This window comes from Poecilia latipinna, unplaced genomic scaffold (assembly GCF_001443285.1).
Source record: "Poecilia latipinna isolate Pla-1442-1.1 unplaced genomic scaffold, P_latipinna-1.0 Scaffold3504, whole genome shotgun sequence".
NCBI lineage: Eukaryota > Metazoa > Chordata > Actinopteri > Cyprinodontiformes > Poeciliidae > Poecilia > Poecilia latipinna.
Window position 1 is genome coordinate 21,824 of NW_015116120.1, and position 23,207 is coordinate 45,030.

At 39.0% G+C, this 23,207-nt stretch overlaps 1 protein-coding gene across 1 annotated transcript in view; it reads right to left on the bottom strand.

Moving 5' to 3' along the window:
• The window catches only part of LOC106941120 (glutamate receptor 3), a gene marked incomplete at its 5' end in the record, with an annotated part of 36,408 nt that extends 17,784 nt beyond the window's left edge, over positions 1-18,624 (bottom strand). Inside the window, 8 exons of the mRNA XM_015024062.1 lie at positions 7,797-7,995; positions 9,679-10,052; positions 11,955-12,161; positions 13,736-13,843; positions 16,839-16,943; positions 17,094-17,261; positions 18,194-18,355; positions 18,541-18,624. Coding sequence (XP_014879548.1) covers positions 7,797-7,995; positions 9,679-10,052; positions 11,955-12,161; positions 13,736-13,843; positions 16,839-16,943; positions 17,094-17,261; positions 18,194-18,355; positions 18,541-18,624 — 1,407 coding nt within the window. The remainder of the gene's footprint in view (positions 1-7,796; positions 7,996-9,678; positions 10,053-11,954; positions 12,162-13,735; positions 13,844-16,838; positions 16,944-17,093; positions 17,262-18,193; positions 18,356-18,540) is intronic.
• Between the last annotated feature and the right edge of the window lie 4,583 nt (positions 18,625-23,207).

Genomic DNA, 23,207 nt, shown 5'->3' on the forward strand with positions numbered 1-23,207 from the left:
TATATATAAACATGTATCCAATATATATTATTTAGCATTAATCATTATTTATTTGTGTTTGTATAGTTATATAAATATGTATTGATATTACTAAATAATTCATTAATTTATTAAATAATTTATTAAATAAATTATGAACGGCTGTGTGCTTTGTAATATGCTCTTCATACATCGATATCAGAATATTCCATTCCTATTCTGTTATAGCCACTAAGCATATTTAAATATGATGAACTATGTATTAAAAACATACTTACAATTGCTTATAAATGTTGCTTTGATAGATGTTTGAATATGGTTTACAGTAACAAAAAGTGTTTTATGATCGATTAAATGCGCTGATACGTCATTGTGCTGCTAAACGCATAACGCTGAGTGGAGTAGAGTACCGCTCCAAGATGGCCGCCCTAAATCTCGTCAGCGACAATAGGCGAGAGCGGTCCATGAGGCGTCTATCCTTATATTATGTCTATGGTTAGCACTGTAGCACCAACCGTAGCTAATGGTTGTTAGCACCAAGAGGGTATTGGGTTCAAGATTAGCNAAAAAAAAAAAAAAAAATCCCATGGAGAAAAAAAATCTAACCTTCTATGAATCTGATAGGTTTGATCCATGCACAGCCTTTAATGTCACCTTTCTGAGGTTCTGACTCCCCACTTGGCACTCAGGCTCACGTATCATCAGTTTTCTATTTACCTCTCAGAGTGTAATTCTGAAAGTCCATACTAGTAATTACAAGCAGCTCTGAACCAAAGTGAAAGTAAGTGCTGCTGCTCCTTATGACCCCGCTGAGGGCACCGGCATCACAGCAGGTTTTCTAAATCATTAACACCATGCCATGATATCATGGATCGGGTCAAAGCCAGACGAGCAATGCGCTTGGACATTTCTGCATACATCAGCCTGACAGTTATCGCTCTCTCGCTTTTACATCAGAGAGGATTCACCGTTTGAATGCAAAGCACACGGCAGTGATATAGTGGGCTTCTTGCCAGCAGCCTGAAGTCGGACAATCTGGCAGCTCAGCAGAAGTAAACTCCAGACCCTGTTTAGTATCAATATTAATGGGCAGATGAGCCCTCCCCCGTCTCAGTTTATGCTCTGCCAGCAGGTGACAGCTGGTGACACAATCATTCCATTTTCATATATTTTTTTTAAAACCAATTATTCATAACGTCCTTGTCTGAGGAGAGTTTTTCATGTGCCTGCACCGTGCGTGAGAAGTTTTTATATTTTAACACAGTGCATTCATCTTGTTCTGAAGTGCATCTTAAAATGCAGCGTGAACATGTACACTTATCCATAGTAGATATCCAACAAAACATCATTATGGACATTTTTATGGTGTATGACGGCAATAAACAATATATATACATATATATAAAATATTGTTGAAGGTATGTGCTGCATTACTCTACAGTGGGTTACATCAGAGTCAATATAAAAAGCATGGGATTGGATAAAGACGCTGCCATATGGTTCATGTTTTTCATCATGAAGCATGATGAAAAACGTCATGCTTCATGATTGTTTTTCCAGTTCAATCATGAACTGGTTTTCATGATTGCTTTTCTGGCCATCTTGTATCTGACCCTGACAAATCTGACATTCTTTACCAAGTGATGATGAACGGTCAGATTTACTAAATTTATCTCAGTAACTCGTTTCAACTGGCAACATTAATTACATAGATTAACTGTACACAGGTTGATGTTTTCAAGTGTTTTTTCCTATTGATTGTGACTGCACCATGCAAGCCGACATTCAAGTAGTTTATTTGTGCAACATCATTGTGAATTTCAACCACTCAGAGCTGAGTTTCCTCCTAACTGATAAAAGACATGAGCATGTATGGTGCAAGATCAGCCTGGGTCAACTTTACATCGTTTACCAATTATAAAGTAAGGTGGTTTCAATAGAAAATGACGACAGAAAGTGCTGTGCAAAAGTTTAAAGAACTGGTTGGGAACGTGATAATCTTAGTAATATTTAGGTATTTTCCAAGTACATGGGTTTTATACCACAGCTATGTTACCCTCAGTTGTTATAAAAAATACTGTCGCTTAAAAGCTCAGTTTAAAATAAATTTGGCGTCTGATTCCTTAAAATTGGACCTCTTATCACTTTAAGAAGCTACTAACCTTTCTGACCCTCCCCCTTCAACATGTCATTACTACATTGCTTCTCCCTGCCATTAATAAATGTTTTTGGGAGCGGTGTAGTTAATAGGATGAGCTCAGCTGTTTCAGCTCAGTTGCTGCCACTAGTCTGAAGGAGCTTTGGGAAAATAGGCGGGAGATTTAAGGATTTCTCAAAACATGCACGAATGAGTCAAAGCAAAGCTCCAGGTATGTGTATTATGAGGGAATGATAAAACATTATCAAGCCTCTGCATAATACCGCCTCTTTAAACTCCTGACAACTACTCAATTCAGACTTATTTTGATAACAAGAACATATTATTGAATCCATGCCAAATGTTAAGTCAAGCCTAAACCCCCAATGTTTCTGTTGTTTCCAGCACTGTTTTCTAAGGGCAGTCTGTCTTTTAACACGTTTGACCCCTCCACTCTGAGACTGACAGCTTCACCTCTGTGGCCCAGTCAGCTGCCAGCTGGAGCTGCTACAGACGTGCACAGCACAACCCCGATGACACTCAGTACGCTGCTAAAAATGGCCAGCGAGAGGCTGATCGCCGGTCACTGGGGAGCACGAGTACACAGCTGTCTACAATAGAGGAGAAATTAAAGAGGCTGCTTTAAACTGGGCTAACGTGACCTTCTGTTCTTGAATCTAGGCACCAAGAGGGAGGAGATGCGTCACAGAGTTAACGTAAGCTTGAGTCCTCTCATATTTTAACATATGACGGCATTTTTTTTACTTTATTTTTTCGCTAACCAGAGGGTCTCGTATATTTGCTAGCTCATTTGAAGCGTTTGATGGAGAAGGAACCAGGTCCTGATTTCATCCAGGTTGCGGGCATGAGTCAGCCTGACGCCGCGTCTCGTAGGTCAAAGCAAATGAAAACATCCGGGTGAGCTGACAAGCCATGGCAGCTCGGTGTTGTGCACGGCAAAAATAAATAATTCATCAGACATGTAATGGATTGTGGGCTCGGGCAAGTAAGTGAATCATTCTTGACATATGCACGATTTCAGTTCAGTGGAGTGTGCATGTAAACACACCTCACATGACAATAATGGCTGATGACAGGGCCCGGCCACAGTGTGAAAACAGCAGTTCTCGTTCTGCGGTGCATAAAGATGAACTGCTTGTCAGGAGCAGGATGGTCATCTGTGTGGAAAACCACGAGACTCCTCGAGCTGTCAGACTCGGAACAACCGCTGAGAAATTTCCTCGCCGCCGCTGTTTTTCGCAGAGACAAAGCGACTGACAAATATTTCCAATTAATAACTGACTGAACCTCAACGTGGGATCTGACAAACTACTGACGGCCTCCGGCACAGGCAAAAATTTACGTCTACATCTAGTCGACCGTTCAGGAAACGAACTGCAGCTCCTCAGATGGTCTGTCAGCAGATGACAGAGATGAGAGTGATTCACGGCGCCGTGTATGTTTGTCACGCTACCCAAACAAAGACAGAGACGACAGCCCAAACAAAGCCGCCACGCTTTTACTGAAGTTAAATATTTATCTGGTAGCAACATGCACGTTAATTATGAATTAGAACTCGTTTACTGCGTGTACACGGTCGGAGAAAACAAATAACTACAGTAGGTAAATTATAGTTTATGTAACGCATGTCGTGTTGATTTTGTCATCGCTACGTAGGATCAGGTTCTGCCATTTATGATTCCAAACAGGCGTTAAAATAATCGCCTTCGCCGTTTTGGAAAACCGATGTCACGGTATGTGATTCCTGTTTGTGTTCGTTTGGAAAATTTCACTGTGGAGTTTTCAACAGTGTCAAAGAGGATGAAAGGTCACACATTACATGTAGTTTAAAGAAGATACGACATGTAAAAAGTTTAAACCCCACAGAGGCTAAAAATTACAACTTCAAAGCTTCATAAAACCCTGTGGTTTAAAAAAATAAAATCCCCTTTAAAGACCGTGGCGAAAAGTTAAAGTCACAGTGCAATTTCCATGTTAGTTACTTCCATTTATTATGCACCCGGAGCCCTGTGATTTATCTGTATTAATGTAAGCATCTTCCTTGATAATTAGCATGAAATTTCATAGCTGCTATCAATCATGAGACTTTTGATCTCCTAATTCAAAAACAGTTTCTTAAAACGTCGATTCTCCCAGTCTGGCGGAAAAACTGACTGGCTCTTCTCGTTCCAGAGAAAGTCACAACATGTCTGTCAATTATCCGCTCATGAGGACCTTTAATAACCCGCGTCTTGCCAAACAGACCCTTGATTAGAGCATTTCCTGACTTCAGCTGCTGCCTGTTGAGCTGATTTCAGTGGGATGAGTCACTAAGAAGCCTCTAAAATATTTCATTTCCAACTGTGAGGAAAGTTCCAACAAAAACAAACAAGCAAAAGCGATTTACAGTCTAAAACACGTGTCAGTAATGTATAGTATGCCATTTTTTTATCCAATTTGTTTCAGGAAATACAAGACGCACGACTTTTTTCTATTTCTACAACATTTTTGGTTTTTCATCTTCAATTTTCTTGTGATTATTCTTTTGCTTGAAAAATGTTCAAATTAAAAGATTCCAGTAAAAAAAAAATCCTTGGCACAGATTCTACACTAATACACTTTGAGCTAAAACCTTGGATTGTCGCTCTTACTGGTTGTTTGGAGTAGTTGTAGAGCTGAAAGGTGAACGTCTATTCCAGTCTCGAGGCAAACCTTCCCACATCATGACACTGCCACCACTTTGTTTCACTTTTGAGAGGGTGTTTGTGCCCCGATTAATGCTCTCCCCTCACAGGAAATGGACGTGTTTGGTGTGGATTTTTTTTAGTCTTTCTGATGCTCTTTGATTTAATTATCACATTTTTAAAAAAATGCTATGTTAAAAATGTTTGGTTATTGACATAAAAATTACATAAAATGAATCTAAATAGATCTATTTTATGGTTTGTGGTTAGAACTTGACATATAAGGCATTAAAAATGCTTTCATCTTTTATTTTTAGAATGGAATATAATCATCCTAAACCCCCCTAAACAGATTTTAATCGGATATTGTTTTCCATTGAATCAATTTGTTAGTACTTTTGAATCACCGCACAAGGGAGGTTCTAAGTTACACTTTCTTGTGCACAATTGTTAAATAAAAAAAAAAATGCTTCAGGCCATTCCTTCAGAACTTGGCTAACTTTGGCACTTAAATTCATCCTGCTTGAATGCCTTCATTAAGGCGTTGAGTCACAGTGATCTTACAAGTAGTCACATCCCTACCAACTCATTTCCTCTCTAAGTGGAGCCCTTTTAACAAAATAATAATAATAATAATAATGATAATAATAAACGTATTCTCTCTTGGAGAGTTTTGTTCATTTTATTATTCCAAGACTGACTGTGTATTAAAATAAAAAGTCGTCTCTACCCAGCAGCAGACAATGAAACCCAACAGACAGAAACCTGCTGCAATCCTGCTGTTTGGATCTCAGGAGAGGAGATTGGAAGATGTGATTTTTTTTTTTTATAGCTCCCAGTGGACTGATGTAAGCAATGCAAAATGCCCTCCAGATTGCTCCCAGTGTCTGAAGGAGAGCTTGGTTTTTATATTTATCAGATGTCGCAGTCTCGCTCCGAGCAATCACACCACGAGAACGACAAGGGCTAAAAATAGAAACGGCTCTAAGCTGGACTCTGGTTGTGAATGTCATTTCCATTTCCTAGGAACATGGCGTCATCTGTGAGAATGCACTTTTGCGAAAAGAAGCCTGCAGATTAGAGTCTTATTTTTGAGTTGTTCAAACTTTGTCATCAGAAGGAGCGACTCTGATCGGACTGAGACATCTCAGTGTAAACACTTCTCGGTGTAGTTTTTTTTTTTTTTCTTTTCAAAATGACTTAACTTTCTGAAGTATGAACTGCAGGTACACTGCAAATCTTACTGAGTAATTTTTGCCTAGTTTCTCGTGCAAACATCTTAGTTCACAAAACTTTCAAAAACCCTTTCAGCAAGATAAAGGAGCTTGTTTTAAGTCAATACAGTAATAGTCTCACTGGCATATTTTTTCCCACTTAAGTCACATTTCCTAAGCTATAAGTGGAAAAAACTACATCTTTAAAAGTCAACATTATGGAATTATTATGCTTTAAAAATAAGCTCTTTTCTTACTGAAAACTTAGTTTCAAGTTAGTTTTTGTCTTTTTTTCTTAAGGCATTTCCACTAGAAACTAGATATAAACAATTCTTAGTAAGATTTTGTATTTTGGCATATTCTCTTTGGATCTGTGCTGTGTCTTGAAAAAATATTCAAGACCCTAACTTAATTACTTTTGTGCAATTTAATCTCAGTTTAAATGAATCTGCTCTGTGACGTCATTAGAGGACATTAGTGATGAGAAGATGGATGGTGAAACATACAAAGCAATCCAAAAAGAAACTCCGTTAGAGGCTGCAAAATGACTTGACCTCAACATGCAGTCAGAGCTGCAAAGGAAGAGTTTGAATCAAAGCGTATTCAAATTCAAAACGACTTTCAGGATCCCAAAGGAAAAGTTGAAACAAATATTAAGTCAAATTCTTCAAAGAGTTATTCTAAACATTGATGGCTGTTGGCAGGAGAGATCTCCAGTAGCAGCCTGTGTTACAGTAGATTTGAAGAAGCCTCTGACTGAAGTCACTCTGTTTTCCCAAGACATTCTCATGAAGAGGATGGCCAGAGTTGTCCAGAAATCTCTTGATTTTACTAGGAATCCTTTATTGAATCATCATCTCCAAGTCCACACGTAAATCAAACAGAGAATCTGTAGCAAGAGTCGAAAACTGACATCCACAGAGGTTCTCTCTACAAACTGAATGAGCACGAGCTATTTTGTCAAGAAAATAACCATACATTTCAGTATCTAAATGAGCAAAGCATGTCCTGAAAGACTGCAACTCCTCAAAAAGGTAGCTGACAAGTGACAAAATATGAAAAAGTTGTATGAGTACCTTTACAGGTTGCTGTATGTCTGAGGTGGGTTTAATAACTATATTTGCATTTCAGCAGCACTCCAGAGAAATGTAAAATAGAAATGAGTGTGCATATTAGTGGGAAAGCTAATCAAACTTTGGTTTATGACTCCACAGACAGGCTCATGAGGGAGCATAATTGTCCCAGATTCATGGCAGAAATAATCCTATTGTACTGGGGGAAAAAAAAAAAAGTTAATTTGAAGAAACCAAAGTTAATTTTGTGAATAAAATGCATTGCGGACACACCGTTCGCAGGTCTTCTGTCCTAAACCTTGTATCATTATTTAGTTGTATGTTAACGACAGTAGGACCGAGGTTCAGCTCTGTGAACATCATCTGAGCTTTTCATACCAAAGTAAATCACTGAAAAAGACAAATGCTTGTAATTTTACTTCAACTGTTTTCTCCTTTAGTAAAGTGTAATTTCACACTTTATGATGAAGTGAACTAATCAGGTGAAACTGTAGTAAAACTTTCTTTGGCTTCTTTGAAAGTGCTGTATGAAGTAAAAGAAAAAAATACAGTTCTAGGCACTTTTATTGATTATACTTCAATCTGTTACGTGGCAGGTAATAAATCAAAACCCAAAGGAAAGCTCAAGAGACTCTGAGCTTCTGGCACGCACCGGGTTGGACCGGGCCTATCTATACGCAGCGTGGGGATTACCAGCTGAGACACTCACCCTGAAGAACTCCTTAGTTGAGCCGGAGTCTAGCGTGCCGTAGGCGATCTCCGTCTGCTTGGCCAGATCCTCTGCACTCTCGATGGGAGAGACCATCCTCTCCACGGTGAGAAAGGCAGCCAGGTTGGCCGTGTAGGAAGAGATGATGATGAGGGTGAAGAACCACCACACTCCCCCGACAATACGGCCCGACAGAGACCTGGGATGAGGAGGAGGAGAAGGAAGAGAAGCAGACATGAGAGCAGAGTGCTCAGATCTACATGAGGAGGAGGAAGGGATCACTTCCCATTGTGTCCGTCAGATCAGAACTGACTCAATCCGTAAACAACTGAACAATAAAACCACATTTTCTCTCTGGTGGCCTATGCAGATATTAATAACATGCTAACAATCAACTGAATACCGCTGCCTGGACAGATGATTCTTTTGTTGAGAGCAATATCAAGTCTCATTAACTCGATGTGACTGTGTCTCAACGTAGTTTTCAAAGGTGTGAAACGCCCCGAGACGGCGTAGATGACCGGACTTCAGCCGAGGGAAGTTCTTTCAGTAGCTGTGACATTTGAAAACAGAATACAACGAACAAGATCTCAACCTGGTGAAGCACTGGCTTTATGTAAAACGCTCCGTATGAAACCTACTGAGTCCCAGTCCACACATCATGAAATCGCCGGCTTGGTTTGTTATTTATGAACGACTAAAGAACAAAACTGGTCAAATATTAAATACAAATATTAAGACCTTGCTGTACGCTGACTGCATTCACAACGTAGCACAATGATGACTCTACTGCTTAAATACATTTTTAATGATTGCCCACGGTAGCGAAGTTAGAAAAAAATACCTTGAAGGTCGTCCTCATTTCTTCTATCACTTCTCTGACAGAGAAATTGGACATTCAAATCGGAGCGTTTCTGATTAGCATTTTTGTTCAAACGTCTAAGTTTGTTTCACTCAGTTGCTTTTAAACAAAAAAAAGTGTAAAATATTTTTAAAAACTGTTAAGATTTTTTTGTGACAAAGAAGCTGAACTTTCTGGACTTATTGGACCTTTTAGCTTGAAATAGCTCTCCATCAAGGAAAAATACTATATAAAAGCCAATGTGCATAGAGACAACTTAAAGACCGTTTGTCACATATTTGTAAGAACAAAAACACAAAGTTGCAGAATCAACATCTGTCTTTACAGAACACATGACCTCCGCCAAGAATATAAACACAATTCATAAGGTAATATGAAAATATCTGATAAACCTGGTGATTTGCTGTTTAAAATGATTTAGAAAGAAGCAAAATATGTTTAAATCCTTCTTCTAGAATCTTCTAGAAGAAGTCAACACAAGCAAGATTATAACAAATGAAGAGATAGATGGGTGGAAATGTGGAGGGACTGGATGAAAATGAAGCACATGATGTCTTTTTAATGCAACAATGAGGTTTTTTTTTTTCACACAAAATACTTCATATGCGCCAAGATGATGACCGTAAAATGAGACATGCAGCAAAAACACGGTAGCCCTCCAAGAATCGTGAGGAATTCAAGCTGTTATCTGGGATGAATCGCAATGACCTCAGTGCATTTTACAGCCCTCAGCATGGTGGATATAAGTTATTTTGTGGATGGAGGTCATCACTGACAGCATGCAGATCCAAAACAAATGAGTGAAACAGAGGAGGAAGGCTTCTTGCTCTGAGAAATGGGAGGAAGGGGCAACGGAGTGGAGCATGAGGTTAAGTGGACAGGAGAAACAGCAACGCTCAAAATAACCCATATGCACCGCTGCAGGATGGGAATGCATGTACAGGACTATAAAATGCAACGAGATGATGTGACATGAAAAGGGCATCTGAGAAGTGGTGGAGAACGAACACAACAACCAACCTTGGTGAGATATCGCATCCTTGCTGCATGAAGGCGCCCAGGGAGAACCAGAGGCTATTAAAAATCCCAAAGTCGTTTGGAGGGTCAGGGGGGCTCTGAGGGTCTTTGGCCTCATCGTTCTCATCCAAGTGCCACTCATAGGGGCTGAATCGGCTCACCAGGAAGAGCACCACACTCACGCCGATATAGGCAAACACTATGCACATCCAAATCTCATAGGCCAGTGGGTCCAGGAAGGAAAACACTCCTGGCTTGGACTTTTGAGGCTTCTTAATCATAATAGAGATTCCCAAGCTCATGAAGGGTTTAGAGAAGTCTATCACCTCCTCCCGTACCAACGTAATGGTGAGAGGAGCCACGGCTATGTCAGCTCTCTGTAAACATGGAAGCAGGAACATCAGGAGGGAGTTAGACTTGCAGGAGAAGCCATAAAAAACAAAAATCAAGCAGGGCTTTAAATATTAATCATTTCAAGGAAATATCGATTAAACACAAAACCAAACCAACGCAGCTTTACAATGCATTCACGGAGTAAAAAGCATGGACCTGCAGAAATGCAGCAATTAAGTATATATTGAATAACAGACATGTTAAAAAGCTGGTGGGAGCAAATCTGCCATTTGGAAATGAGTCACTCAGCGTTTGTGTTGGTTAATGTCTTTGTCTCAATCCAAATCTCTGTCGTGAATCAAAGCGAGAGTCGGAAAACAGAGGAAGGGGGAGCTGATGCAAGCAGTTCATAAATCCAGAACCTGCCTTGAAAGATCCTCCGCAAAGCCTCACAGACATGCAATTAGTATTAGAGACCTCACTGACAAATGCTGAACATTAAGTCAGTCAAAAGCTGTGGAGCTGATAAACAGCAACAAAACGTACTGATGATACAGAGGTCTTCTCATAGCCATTTCAGTTACAACAGAGGGGCATCTCTGTCGATCTAAGTTACTAAAACGGACACTGACACAACTGCAGACGCTCGAGAGCCAGATCAGGAATTCTGCAGTGACACAGTTTGCATGCACATCTTTTTCACATTCTGCTTTTCTGAGTTGGATTTCCAACATTAGTCATTCAGCAGCTGAGGTCTCATAAAAGATGCATATCATCTTTTTAGAGCCACTTCAATGGTAAGTTACTCCTGAGCTGCACGTTAAGAACCGCGCAGTAGATTTCAGGGCTCAGAGTTCAAAAAGGTTTTACGTAGAAGTCACACACTTGTACATAAAATGAATGTATTTCTACTGACCTTCTCATGGAATGTGTTAACGTTATTGAATTTATTAGGATACCAACGCCACATCTTCGGTCACCATAAAACTGACCATCAGACATAATAGTGGCGGAGGAAGTGGATAAAGCATCACGTTTCGTCACAAACATAATTAATGTTACGATGCCAAGTGCACTCTGTTATGTGATCGAGTATGGAACAGTTCCAATCTTCATTTTCAGGTCATGAAAGCTTGATTGAAAGTCAGTGTTACACTCCTGAGGGTAAAACTGGACTACTTGAACTGTTCAGCATTTTTCTATAAAAAGGAATTTTCATGCAACACAAAAATATTGACATCCCAGCACCGATATTAAGTAAGTATTGCATAAATCTGTACTGGATGATTTCCATGGCTTTGAAAGGATTTTCATTTATACTTTTTTTTTTTTTTTTACAAATAAAAATCTGTCCTACTAATGACCTGATGATTTGATCCAGGCGTGTTGAAGCCAAGGCATATTTGAAGGTTGCAGGATACCAACCCTTAAAACTGGAGATCAACATCCCTGGTCAATCAAGTTTTGGAAAGTTTGTGCTCTTTCTATTTTCAGCTGATGGACTGAACAGAGCTCTGTCAGATGTTCTAAGTTTCTTTAAACTTCTCAACTTTATCCCTCAACCATCTGCTATGTTCCTGTGTCAAAACAGCTGGATATATAGAAACAAAAAGTGCAAAAATATGGACTATCAACTTATAAGGTGACTTCTGAATATGTCTGATTACACTTGAGTTTAATTAAGAATACTAGAGTAATTCATGTTATTATATCAAAAAGTAAACCATGCATCACATATTTTACCACATACTTCTAGATTACTTTATGTTCTGTCAAATACAATTCCAATTAAATAAATTGTTCAATGGGTATGAAGACCTTTGCAAAGCACTATGACAAAATCGCATGTTGTTTTTCAGCATTGTAATCGTTTGGTTTGGTTTCAATTTACTGACTTGTGGAATTTCTCTTTTAAAAACCAATAAATGAGGCAGGCAGACACTCACCCCATAAACCAGTTCACCCACCATCCCGTTCCACGTCTTGGTGTCCGGGTCTCTGGCTCCGTATTTTCCATCTGGCACTATCGACAGCTTATATTTTATCCCCACATGCTTTGCAATTTCAGAAGCTAAATCGACACAGTAGCCTTCATATCTGTCATTGCCGTCCATCTGCATATAGTTTTTCTTGTACATCACATACGGCGCTTCCTGTTAATTAGACATAGTTTTGAGTTCACGGTGAAAGCAACAGCACATCCACAGCGGCCAGAGTTCATGGGTCACACAAGGCCTAAATCGGTAAATAAGCATGCATGCATGCAAGGCGAAAACCAAAAAAACAATTGTGGGACACATTAAAAAAAAGATTCAAACACCTCTCAGGGATGTTACAGGGGGACAGGACATGAATGAGCGAGCAGGATGAGGGAATAGGTTGTTGACCTTGGTCATGCTATCTAAATGTGTGGAAATGCTTATTGGACAAAGGGTTGCATGGAGATTGTAGGACGAGCTGAATGGAGCACGTTTCCAGTTCATAAAGTAACCGTCAGTGACATCCGAGACATTAAAGTCATTTAAACTTATAGAAAATGTGTTTGCTCGAGTAACCACTGGTAGCCACATCAGAGTATCTCCACCACAGTATTCTAAGAGAAGTAATCGTCTGTCTGCTTGTCTAAATTACATAGTTTGAAAGGTACACAAGGCCTCTGCTTGTAAGATTCAAAGAAAACATCTTTTTACCCCAAATTGTAAAACATGTTAGCCATTAAAGATGAATCAATGTCACCTTGAGGTATTAATCAACAGGGATTTACTGTATCACATGGCATGTACATGTTTTTCAGAGGTTATTTGACCCAAGAGATCGGCTATCACATTCCACATCTGCTGATGTGGAACAGTTTTGCACGACACGTGCTGACAAAGCAACATGAAAGAGTTATCTTTCATCGAACATGTCATTCTTTAATGTTATGAAGAGTTGAAAAAGCAATGTGAAGTCAATGAGATGACTGTGATGTGTCTAAAATAACAGCTGTCTTTGTTTAAACCAAAAGCATGCCTGACAGACAGTAACGCGATGGCACTACACTACCACTTCTCCTCTCTCTCACTCTGAATAGCACTTCCACTCTAGCTGAGATGACAATGAGTTTTCAGAGGCTGAAATGGGAATGTGTGACTATTACATTCTGAATTTGCCTAAGATGCAGACATAATAGACAAAGTCAGAAGGAACGAGAAAGCCATGGTTTTAAATGTACGATAAGGAGCACCTTATCGTACATTTAAAAATGGCTAATGATTTCTAACCTGAAGCTAATGCCGCTAGCGCTGTGTCTTGTCCTGATCCTGGTCTATTTAAAAAAAAAACAACCTAAGCCTCCCTTACCTACTGATCATATTAACTCTATGTAAACCACCATCACTGACAAATTACTTAATGAGGCGGAAAGATTTTTACTTACGTACGCACTGAATGTGAATAAGATGATGTCTATCTTTATAGTTAGTCTTTACCAAAGCCGTTATTGTGATGTCACTACTACAACAGCCCACTGTAATATAAAAAAACCAAAATGCTTTGGCACCCACACGGATACAGTTGAAACACTCTTTGTGAGTCGACTGTTTCAACATGTAGTGAGTGGATGGAAAGCAACTGAAAAGTAAAATAATTCTACCCTCCCAGGACAGATTGCAACAATGGACACCTTGACCTTGAGTGGCAGAAATCTTATGGTGAAACACTTAGAACCTGCTTTGAGAGTGAGTACCATAATAGTAGTGACCACAATTGTTCGGTTTTCCACAGAAGAGGATTCGTTGGTGACCTGCTGATCCATAATATATACAAATTTTTCGTACTCATTCCAGTAGCCGATCTGAAAAAGTGACACAGAGGGATCACAGTTATCACAGGAAGTGGAAAGCACATTTTGCAGTGGGCTGGTCGGGATGATCCAAGGTTTTAGAAAGTTATTTTTAAAAATTATAAAAAGCTCTTTGCACTTGTGTTACTTTAAAATAACAGAATGATGAAAAAAAAAATTATATGAAACATATTGCTGTTTATATTTCTGCTCGTCAATTATAAATATTTATATCATAATTATTGTTACATTACTTTAATAGCATTTGGAATAAGCTAACTGTTGTGTTTCAATCAATTGTTTTAATATATATTTTTAATTCAAGGTCAAAATTGTTCAAAAAGCATATTTTCAAACAATTGTTTATTATGCCAATATGCTGTACAAGGTAAAAAAAACAGTGAATTAACATGAGTATCAACTTAAAAAAGAAATTAATATACAAATACTTGTAGGTAAATAAATAATTATAATTAAAGTCACTAATGACTGTGTGACTCTGTGGAAACTGGTGTTATTAAAGGTTCTCACGCCTGCTCGGACGGCAGCGCCACCAAGCATGTAAAGTGTTGTTCCGCTCCGTGTGTACAGCTGGAGACAGTTTGGTTTCCCTTGATTTATGATTTAATAAAAAGCTTGTAGCTGCACTCCTCACTTCACCTGGGCTACACTTCAGCAGAGTAGGAGTAATCTATTCCTGGCTCAGCAAATGTTCTCTTACATAACAAGAAACCAGCACCACTAAAGCAACCAAACATGAATAAAATTAATACCAGTGAGGAAAAACCCAAGATATATATATTCCCAAATGCCTTGTATAGCAAGTGCAGTCATTCTGTTTTACTTTAACGATACCATGCGACAGAAAGCATCATTGGACATAAAAATGGCCTTGTTCCGACTTACCCTGAGATGATTCTGGTAGCTGCATTGTTTATTTCAGCCACACAGACTTCTTTTTTCTCTCCGGTGGAAATAATACACTGCAGACACTCTGTTGTCACTGCATATCGTCTCACACTGAGACGGGACATGAGGGGGCTGCTGATGTACGCCGTCTTGTGAGCTGAGCTGCATGGACATTATGGGGCCGCTCCCTTTTGCTGTCAGCTTCTGTGGGGGCTTCAGGGTCATGGAGCTACTGTAGCAACGCGCTAGAGTTAGCATCTTCTGGACAGCGCTGTTCATGCCTTTGGCCTGCCTAATACTAAATAACGGAAATACAACCACTGCACTCAAAACCAATAGCTAAGATGTAATTAATGTGTGTAAAGGTTCAACCTAAATATGTCTTTGAATTCACATATGGGTTTGTAGGGCGGTCTAAATGCTAACTGTTGATTGTGGCTTACAGGCAAACCGTTGGCAAGCTAACTTTATTCTACAGCAGCCCTGTCAGTGCTATAAAGAAGCTGTCCAGCATGTAAACTTAACAAGCATTGACATCTGTTACAGATGTCAAGTTAACAAGCTAAATGGCTTTTCCAAATGAGTGCAGCTCCTGGTAGCAGGCGTTTGTTTGCTAGCTCCTTATAGCAATCCCAGGCTCAAGGTCCAAGCTTGTGGGCAAAATGGAAAAGCTCCAGCTGAATGTTAATGTGAGCTGAAGTTCTTGACTCATGCCTACATTTGTGGGTAACAATGGCAGCCTACTTTTTTTTTTCTACTGAGTTTTAGATAGAGAGAAAATATACTCTTATATTTGGAGCAGTACATTTGATTTAAAAAGCAAGATTTGCTTTGACTTTCAGTTCCCCAAAATAGGAACAGCAGCAAATTCTTTACATTCACTCTATCAAAAGACACATAACTTTTAGACTGTGTGACCTCAAAAAAAGATTTTTGACACTAAGCGTGTAAAGTTGGCAAGTTAGTTACAAATTAGCTAAAGGTAATTACAATGGTGCTTCAGTTATATAATAATTATCCCAGCAGTGATTTTTTTTAAATGTGCACAAATTAAAGGCTCTTTATTAAGTGTGAAGTTATGCTACTGCAGTAAAAAACAATTTAATTTTAAGATTTTTTCTACATTACTTCAGAAACAAACAATACTGATTATCAAGCTCTACCTGGAAATTAGTTATGCAATCCTAACTGATGCAGTGGTTGCTTTTTTTATTAATTAAATATCCGAAGGAGTGACATATTTTCACTGTCCATCTCATAGGTGAGCATTTAACTACAGGTCCTTCTCAAAACATTAGCATATTGTGATAAAGTTCATTATTTTCCATAATGTAATGATAAAAATTAAACTGTCATATCTTTTAGATTCATTGTACACCAACTGAAATATTTCAGGTCTTTTTATTGTTTTAATACTGATGATTTTGGCACACAGGTATTGAAAACCCAAAATTCCTATCTCAAAAAAATTAGCATATTTCATCCAACCAATAAAAGAAAAAGTGTTTTAATACCAAAAAAGTCAACCTTCAAATAATTATGTTCAGTTATGCACTCAATACTTTTTACATTAACATTTTACTTTTTTATTTTTGAGACAAGTAAGATCATAAATTAAGACATTAAAAACAAGTTTTATATAGAAGAAATTGCTGTTAAAACTGCATTTGTAAGCTTATTTAAACAATATCACATGCAAATGTGCTCACTAATCAAAGCTAAAGGTGGTTGCAGAAAAATATTATGGTGTGAAAGCCATTCTTTGGGATGGGTAGCATACTCTCTTTAAATAATTTCTATTTTTGTTCTACTCCAGGCTGTTGTTTTTAGCTGAAAGGATCATTTCCAAATCAAAATCTTTGAGGAAATTGCATCTCAGGTGACACAAGAAGGATTTGCACGACTGAGCTACAGCCAGCAGCTGTAAAGCTAGTAAGGAAAGAGAAAACAAACCAAACAGTGGTGTCCTACACTTCCCCGTATTCATGACTCAATGCACACAGTGCTGATAGTTACATCATATGCTGGTCCTTCAAGAAACAAACTCATTTAGAATTAATTAAATTATGATTGTTTTTGACGCTACATGCTCACTTACCCTCCTGGGACCTTTAGGCTTCATCTCGTACACATCAATAGAGTAATTAGACCGTCGCCCAAATGTGTCAAACTGGATGTTTCCTGTCATACCTGGTACTTGAACCTGCCGTTGTACCAAGAAAACAATTATAACACCTGTTCTGAGCGCACAGCAAGAAGGCAAACACTCAGCCTGGCAGAAAATCTAACAAAAATAATAAACAGACGTTCAGAATGGATCAAAAGTGAAGACAAAGTTTCTCCTCAGACCTACCATTTTGAGTGCCCTCTCTATGTCGATGCCTTGGCTCCAAGGCACGGCGGGGTTGGCGAGGCAGTCACCAGCACTTCCTCTGCGTGACACGTCTACTCGCTGGCGCCGAAGATACCGGAAGGCCTCCGCGATCACAAGGATGGCATCATGGGTCAGCGCTGATGTGTACTGAGACAAAGACCAAAAGAGAACCTTAAAGCAAGACGTTACGTCACAGCGACCCGACGCAACGCTGCACCGTCACAGCAAGAGGCTGCTACAAGTACAGCGCACTGAAACAGTATTCATAACATTTTCACACTTTGTCTCATGACAACCACATAATTAGAAAAAAGCAACAAGTTTGTTTTTTTTGTTGTTGTTGTTGTGTATTGTGTGTTTTTATGTCCGTCAATCAATCAACACATAATTGCGAGGGGGTAGGGAAAGGAAACAGGGTTTGCAAAATTGGTTACAGGTGAAAGTCTGAAGTGTTTTGCTTTAGGACCCCTTTATTTTGCTACCCCTAAATAAAAATCCAGTCTGACCTACTTCCAACAGAGGTCTCCAGCAGAGCAACAACCCTAAACGTACAATCAGTGTTACAATGCAGTGTTTTTTTTTTTTTTTTAGATTAATGCACAATCATGTGCTTGACTGGTCCAGTAAATTTGAGAATAGAAAATTGAAGTACACAGTTGCTTTCTAACTTATCTGATTGATTTGGGCATCGTTCGGCAACTTTTTGGTGTCCAGATGTTTAAAATTGGAACAGACACCAACAGTCTTGCAGCCCTTTTGCATAAAAAGGAACACTATTCAAATTCTTCTAAAATATTTGTTAAAATGAAAAAAAAAATAAATAAAGGTAAAATCACGTAGGAAATTCTTTCCATCACAATTATGCATTACCTTGTGTTGCTCAAACAATCCACTGAATTTCAGGGCACAGGTCATCAAAGCATTTTTCAGCAAATCAATGAGGAAGAAATACTTTTTTGAGTTACTTTAAAACTTCTGAACTTTGGGAAATGAGCGATAGGGGAAACGCCTGCCTTTGAGCATAAATAAGAAATAAAAAATAAAAGCTTCTGCAGTATCGGCAGCTACGCCTCGCTGACCTTCAGTGGAGTGTTTTTGGCTTCTGGAAATTCTCTTTCATCCAAGCGCTCCCAGCGCTGGAGGAACTGCTGCACGATGGGGCTGTCTGGGTTGATGATTTGGAAGCTTGTGATGTTGGCCCCACCAGAAAAGACCTTGTCCAGACTCGTGTTGGAGATCCCCTGAGAGCAAAAAGCATGACTAGCTGATAATAAAGCAAGAAACTTTAGAAAGCGATTTAGCTTTTCCATCGTGGCCGTAGTCGTGTGACTTTTTGCCGTGGAGTTAAATGTGAGGGTTTCATTCTTTTTGACTTAATTGCATCACACCGAGCACCATTGTGTGTTGAGTCTGTGCTAGCTCTTACCAGGTTGGCTACGATATAGTGGTATCCCCTGGTGTTCTTCCCTAAGGCCACCACCTTCAGTTTTGGAAGAAAACACACAGTGAGTCAGAGAACATTTACAAAGCAATGAATCAGAAATGACAGAAACCCTTAATTAAAAAAATAAATAAATAAATAAATAAGCGTCGGAAAGAAAGCAAAAACAAAAACATTTCAAGCAACGTCCACTGGGGCAAGTAGGGCCATGATAGCAAATTTGTTTGTTTGTGTATGTGTGTGTGCACCGCATGCAGGGTGGGGAGAAACCGCGATGACAGTGCTTGTTCCTTCCCATTAACTTCAACATGTAAAATAAGGTCACGGCTCTGGCAGGCCTCCCTCTCCCGTTCTGCAGCCGCCTGAGCTCCTGCAGTCTGCTTCTTCTCAGTCCAACATTAGACTTAATTAAACCCAAACATTGTGAAATCACCTACAGGTGAGAAAGCTCAGTGATTTCTTTAAACTTCAACTCCTGAAAAGAAAAAAAAAAAGTATATTTTTCTGCATTACAAAAAGCTTTAAAAAGACACCATGGGGGCGGGAAAAGGTTTTTTTTTTCTGCACTCCTCCACAGCTTGATAGATTCAAACTGCTTGAATAGTCTAAACATGATGTTTTGAGGTATTGCATTAGAAAGATCCCCCTTTGTTTAATGTAAATCAGGAGCTAACGTATTCACACGTTACGCTAAAACTTCCATGCATTTTCTAAAGAAAAATGCTTTGCAAATTAATCTAAAGCTTATAATAAATCTCTTACAGTTATCCAATATGAGTTGTATCAGGTCTTGGCTCTGGCATGACCTTCATAACAAAACTCTTGCAACTCTGATTCTTTACATCTCTCTTCCTCCACACTGTGGCATCTTGTTTTCCACATAAAATGCAATAAATGGAGGACTTTGGACCATCAAGCAACAGTTCAGTCATTTTTCTCCTTGGCCTGTTGCAAAGCTTCTGGTAATTCCTTTGGGGACTGATACATCTGTGTGAAACGTTTTTTTTTTTTTTTGTTTAATACTGAGCGGTCATTTAATTTTTTTTTTCTATAGTTAGTGCTTGATGTGCAGCTGATCTCCTGTAGTTCTGATGTTAAACAGTGGAGGATGGTGCAGCCTGTTTCAAAGACTGTAAGCAAAATGCAGCATCTCTAATTACAAAGATTGGCCTCATAAGTGCAGCTTTTAATCGATTTACGGGTCTGTCAAACTTGCAACAATTCCCTGTGTGTTTTTCTTCACATGCTGGTAAAACAAACATGCTTTCAGCGTCTCCCCCGCTGCTCTTCTTGTTTGATAAGCACTACTTGTGGACTGTTATAAAATGGGAGCGTGCGAGACAGACAGAAAGACCCCGGTCAGGGGTAGTGACAGACAGGTCACTACCCCGTGTAGTGACCTGTCTGTCACCTTGGATGACACCAAGTGAGCTTTCCAACCAGTTTCCAGGACAACGCTGGCCACCACCTCTAGCTCTGACCCTGGATCTGAAATGTATTGACTCGGAGATACAAATTCACGCCACACTTTTAAGATTTTTCTTTGCAGAGCATTTTGTAAAACAAGTGCTCTCACAGGTAAATATCTGTGCGATAATCAACATAAAATCTGTCACGAAGTGACAAAATGCTAATTTTTTTTTTGCAAGGCACCGAGTTGCGTTCAGTGTCTTCGTTCCCCATCCAGTTTGTTTTCCCCTTACACCTCTGCACCCCGAAGCCCTTTATTTATTCTCGTCTCACAGCAGTCTCTGGAGGGGGGACCGTCCCCGATGCTCCGAGGCTGAACCCACGACAGCTTTATAGCTCTGAGCAATTTCGACAATAAATCCAGTTACCTCTCTCGCAGATACGAACTGATTTCATTGTGCTTCAACACTCTGCGCTCAGACTTCACTTTTGAAGTTGCACATCATAAATTTTCAACACAAGCACAGATTCCCGGCACCTTCTCTGACTTATTGTTTCCCATATTGTCTTGAAGAAGCTTTTGATTTGCTTTCCAGTCATGCGAGAGGCGAGTCGCCGTGACCAAAGTGACGTTTAATGAAGCTGCGGTATCTAGAGACTAGCTACAAATCTTAGTGATGCGGCGGTGAGACACTTCCAAACGAGCAAATAATCCACGCAGAGAAACATGCAGAATGTTCTCTTTATGGAATAAAGGATTATTAAGACGACCGTTTACAATAAGACGAAAACATTTGGCGTTTACCGTAACATGACTGAAGAGCCCCAAGCAAAAAAACAAGGACCTAGAGAGGGAATTGTGCAAACAAAGCACTTCAGTTTAATGCTTCATGTTGGCTCTTATGAGCTTCAAACGCTCAGATTCACAAATAAAATGGAAATCAAATGAATTTTATGCATCTGGGTTTTGTCAGTGAACGCTGACACTATGTCCTCAATCAATAAATGCTGACTCGGCATTGCTTCACGCACATTTGATTGCTTCGTTTATCACTTTTTCTTTCACTTAAGTAACTCATTTCAGAACGATCAATGCTGTGACTTGAGTGAGAACAAAAATTCCCGAACAGCTTAATTAGTTTGCGCTCAGTTGGCAGCGCATCCACACAAGAGCAGCACATAAAAAGTAAATAAGTCTATTTCAATTATTTCTTAATCTCGGGGGAGGTAAACGATGGTTCAGTGTTTGTAGTTGCTGTTGGATTCTTTTCTGTGCTTATTAACTTGTAATTGTCAAAAAAATATATATATTTACTGTGGGTTGAGTTACATATAGCAAACATTAAGGCAGTTCTTTACACCCCTTCAAATAAAATGTTACCTTTTTTTTCTAATAATCTAACATTTTCCTGCTGTAAAATGTAATTCTATATAATCCCTCTTTGTGAACACATTCCTTTAGTGATGCAAAGAAATATGTTCTTCTTAAACTAGTAACAGCAGCCAAAAAAACAATTACAAAATCGAGTTTTAATTTCAAAGGCAAATCAGATCTGATATGCTAATAAATCAAATATGTTTCCTTTTCCATTTCTCACTTGCTCTCAGAGTCTGTTTTGTAAACATTTTTCATCAGTCTCTGTTTTTATATCAATATGTTGTTAAACTTATTTTTGATATTCTTATGACAAATTATTAGATTTACTACAGTCATAAGAAGTCAGGGTTGTTCTGAGAAAAAACAAAAACAAACAAACAAAAAAAAAAAACAAGTATCTGGGTATAAAAAATATTTTTAGGACTCTAAAAATATTCAGCAATCCCTGGATTCAAAAAATGTTTTCTGCCTGTGTAAAAATCGCTCACAGAGGTTAGACATCGCCACAGTTAACAGACTTACTCATTTATTATTACATGACCAAAAGAGTCTTGGCAAAAAAAGAAGAAAACAAAGCTGTTTTAAAAGCTATTGTTAACAGAGAGTAGAAAGGAAGACTCCGGTACTTAAAACAATATGAGGCCCTGAAGCAGGCACCAACTAAACTCACTTGCTTTTAATTTTTAATGTTCATTAAATGGAAGAGAAAGCAAAAGCCCCATGGCTCACGGCTCTCTCTGCAGTCCCTGTTGGCAGGAATTCAAACAGGATGCCTGAATCACAAAACACAGAGTCGGTGACTTTAACTCAAACTCTTCAGATCGTCCCAGATATCCTCGGAGGGCCACCGGTCTAGTCAAATCCGATTTATAACGGCACTGATCCTGAGGTCTCTAAAATGATCAAACCGTCTCAACGTCATTTCAAGGTTGCCTATGCTGTTTAATTTTACAACTCTGACTTATTTTTAATTATTTCTGGTGTCAAATTTTAAACCTTTGGCGTTTTTGAGCCGTTCTCTGATGTTAACTGTGACATGTCCCTGTGGCCCCGTCTGACCCCATGATCTGACCCCAGGAGGAGGAGGGGAAATGGGACAAATTCCCATGGTGAGAGCCAGGAGGAGTGTCTTAGAGCTGTCAATCATGTTTGTGTATGTGCTCCTTTCCTACAGCGGAGCCTGCCATGAACACTCAGGCTAGTTAGCATAGCCACCAGTGACGGCAGACAAACAATTTTCCTTTTAGGGTAAGTTGTTTCTCCATAGTCAGTAGCTACTGCAAAACATCAATCTTAAGCAGCACCTACATAAGTGTGATTGACAGTATTAAGACCTCTCTCCTGGCTCTGATTGGTTGTTTCTGACAACAAGCAGATTATTCCTGCAGATGGCACAGAGAGAAATCAGAGGAGCTCAATTTTCTTCACAGATAATCTGTTTCATATTTTACTGTCAGGACACACTGAAAGTTTTAACAGATATATAAAAAACAAAAAAAAAAAAACCCAACATACTTTTGTAAAGGTTAAAACAACAGAGTAACCTGCTGCCACATGCTGCCGTTTAGCTGACTAAAGGAAAGTTACACTTTTAGCATGCTTGTTAGAAATTCAGCTAAAAACTATTTTCTTTCACACAAAAAATGGCATATTTTCCATTTCTAAAAACAATTACTTGAAAACCATCTTTAAATTTAACCTTTGATTTACTTCTGTTCCTTTTACCGGCCAAGTCTCCTAATATATTGCTTTATAGGATGAGATATTCAGGCTGGAAAAACAAGAACCTATTCACTGCACATGAGGGGTTTTTGAATTTGCACAAACAAAATAAGTTAATACTACACAATTCAGTCATCTTTCT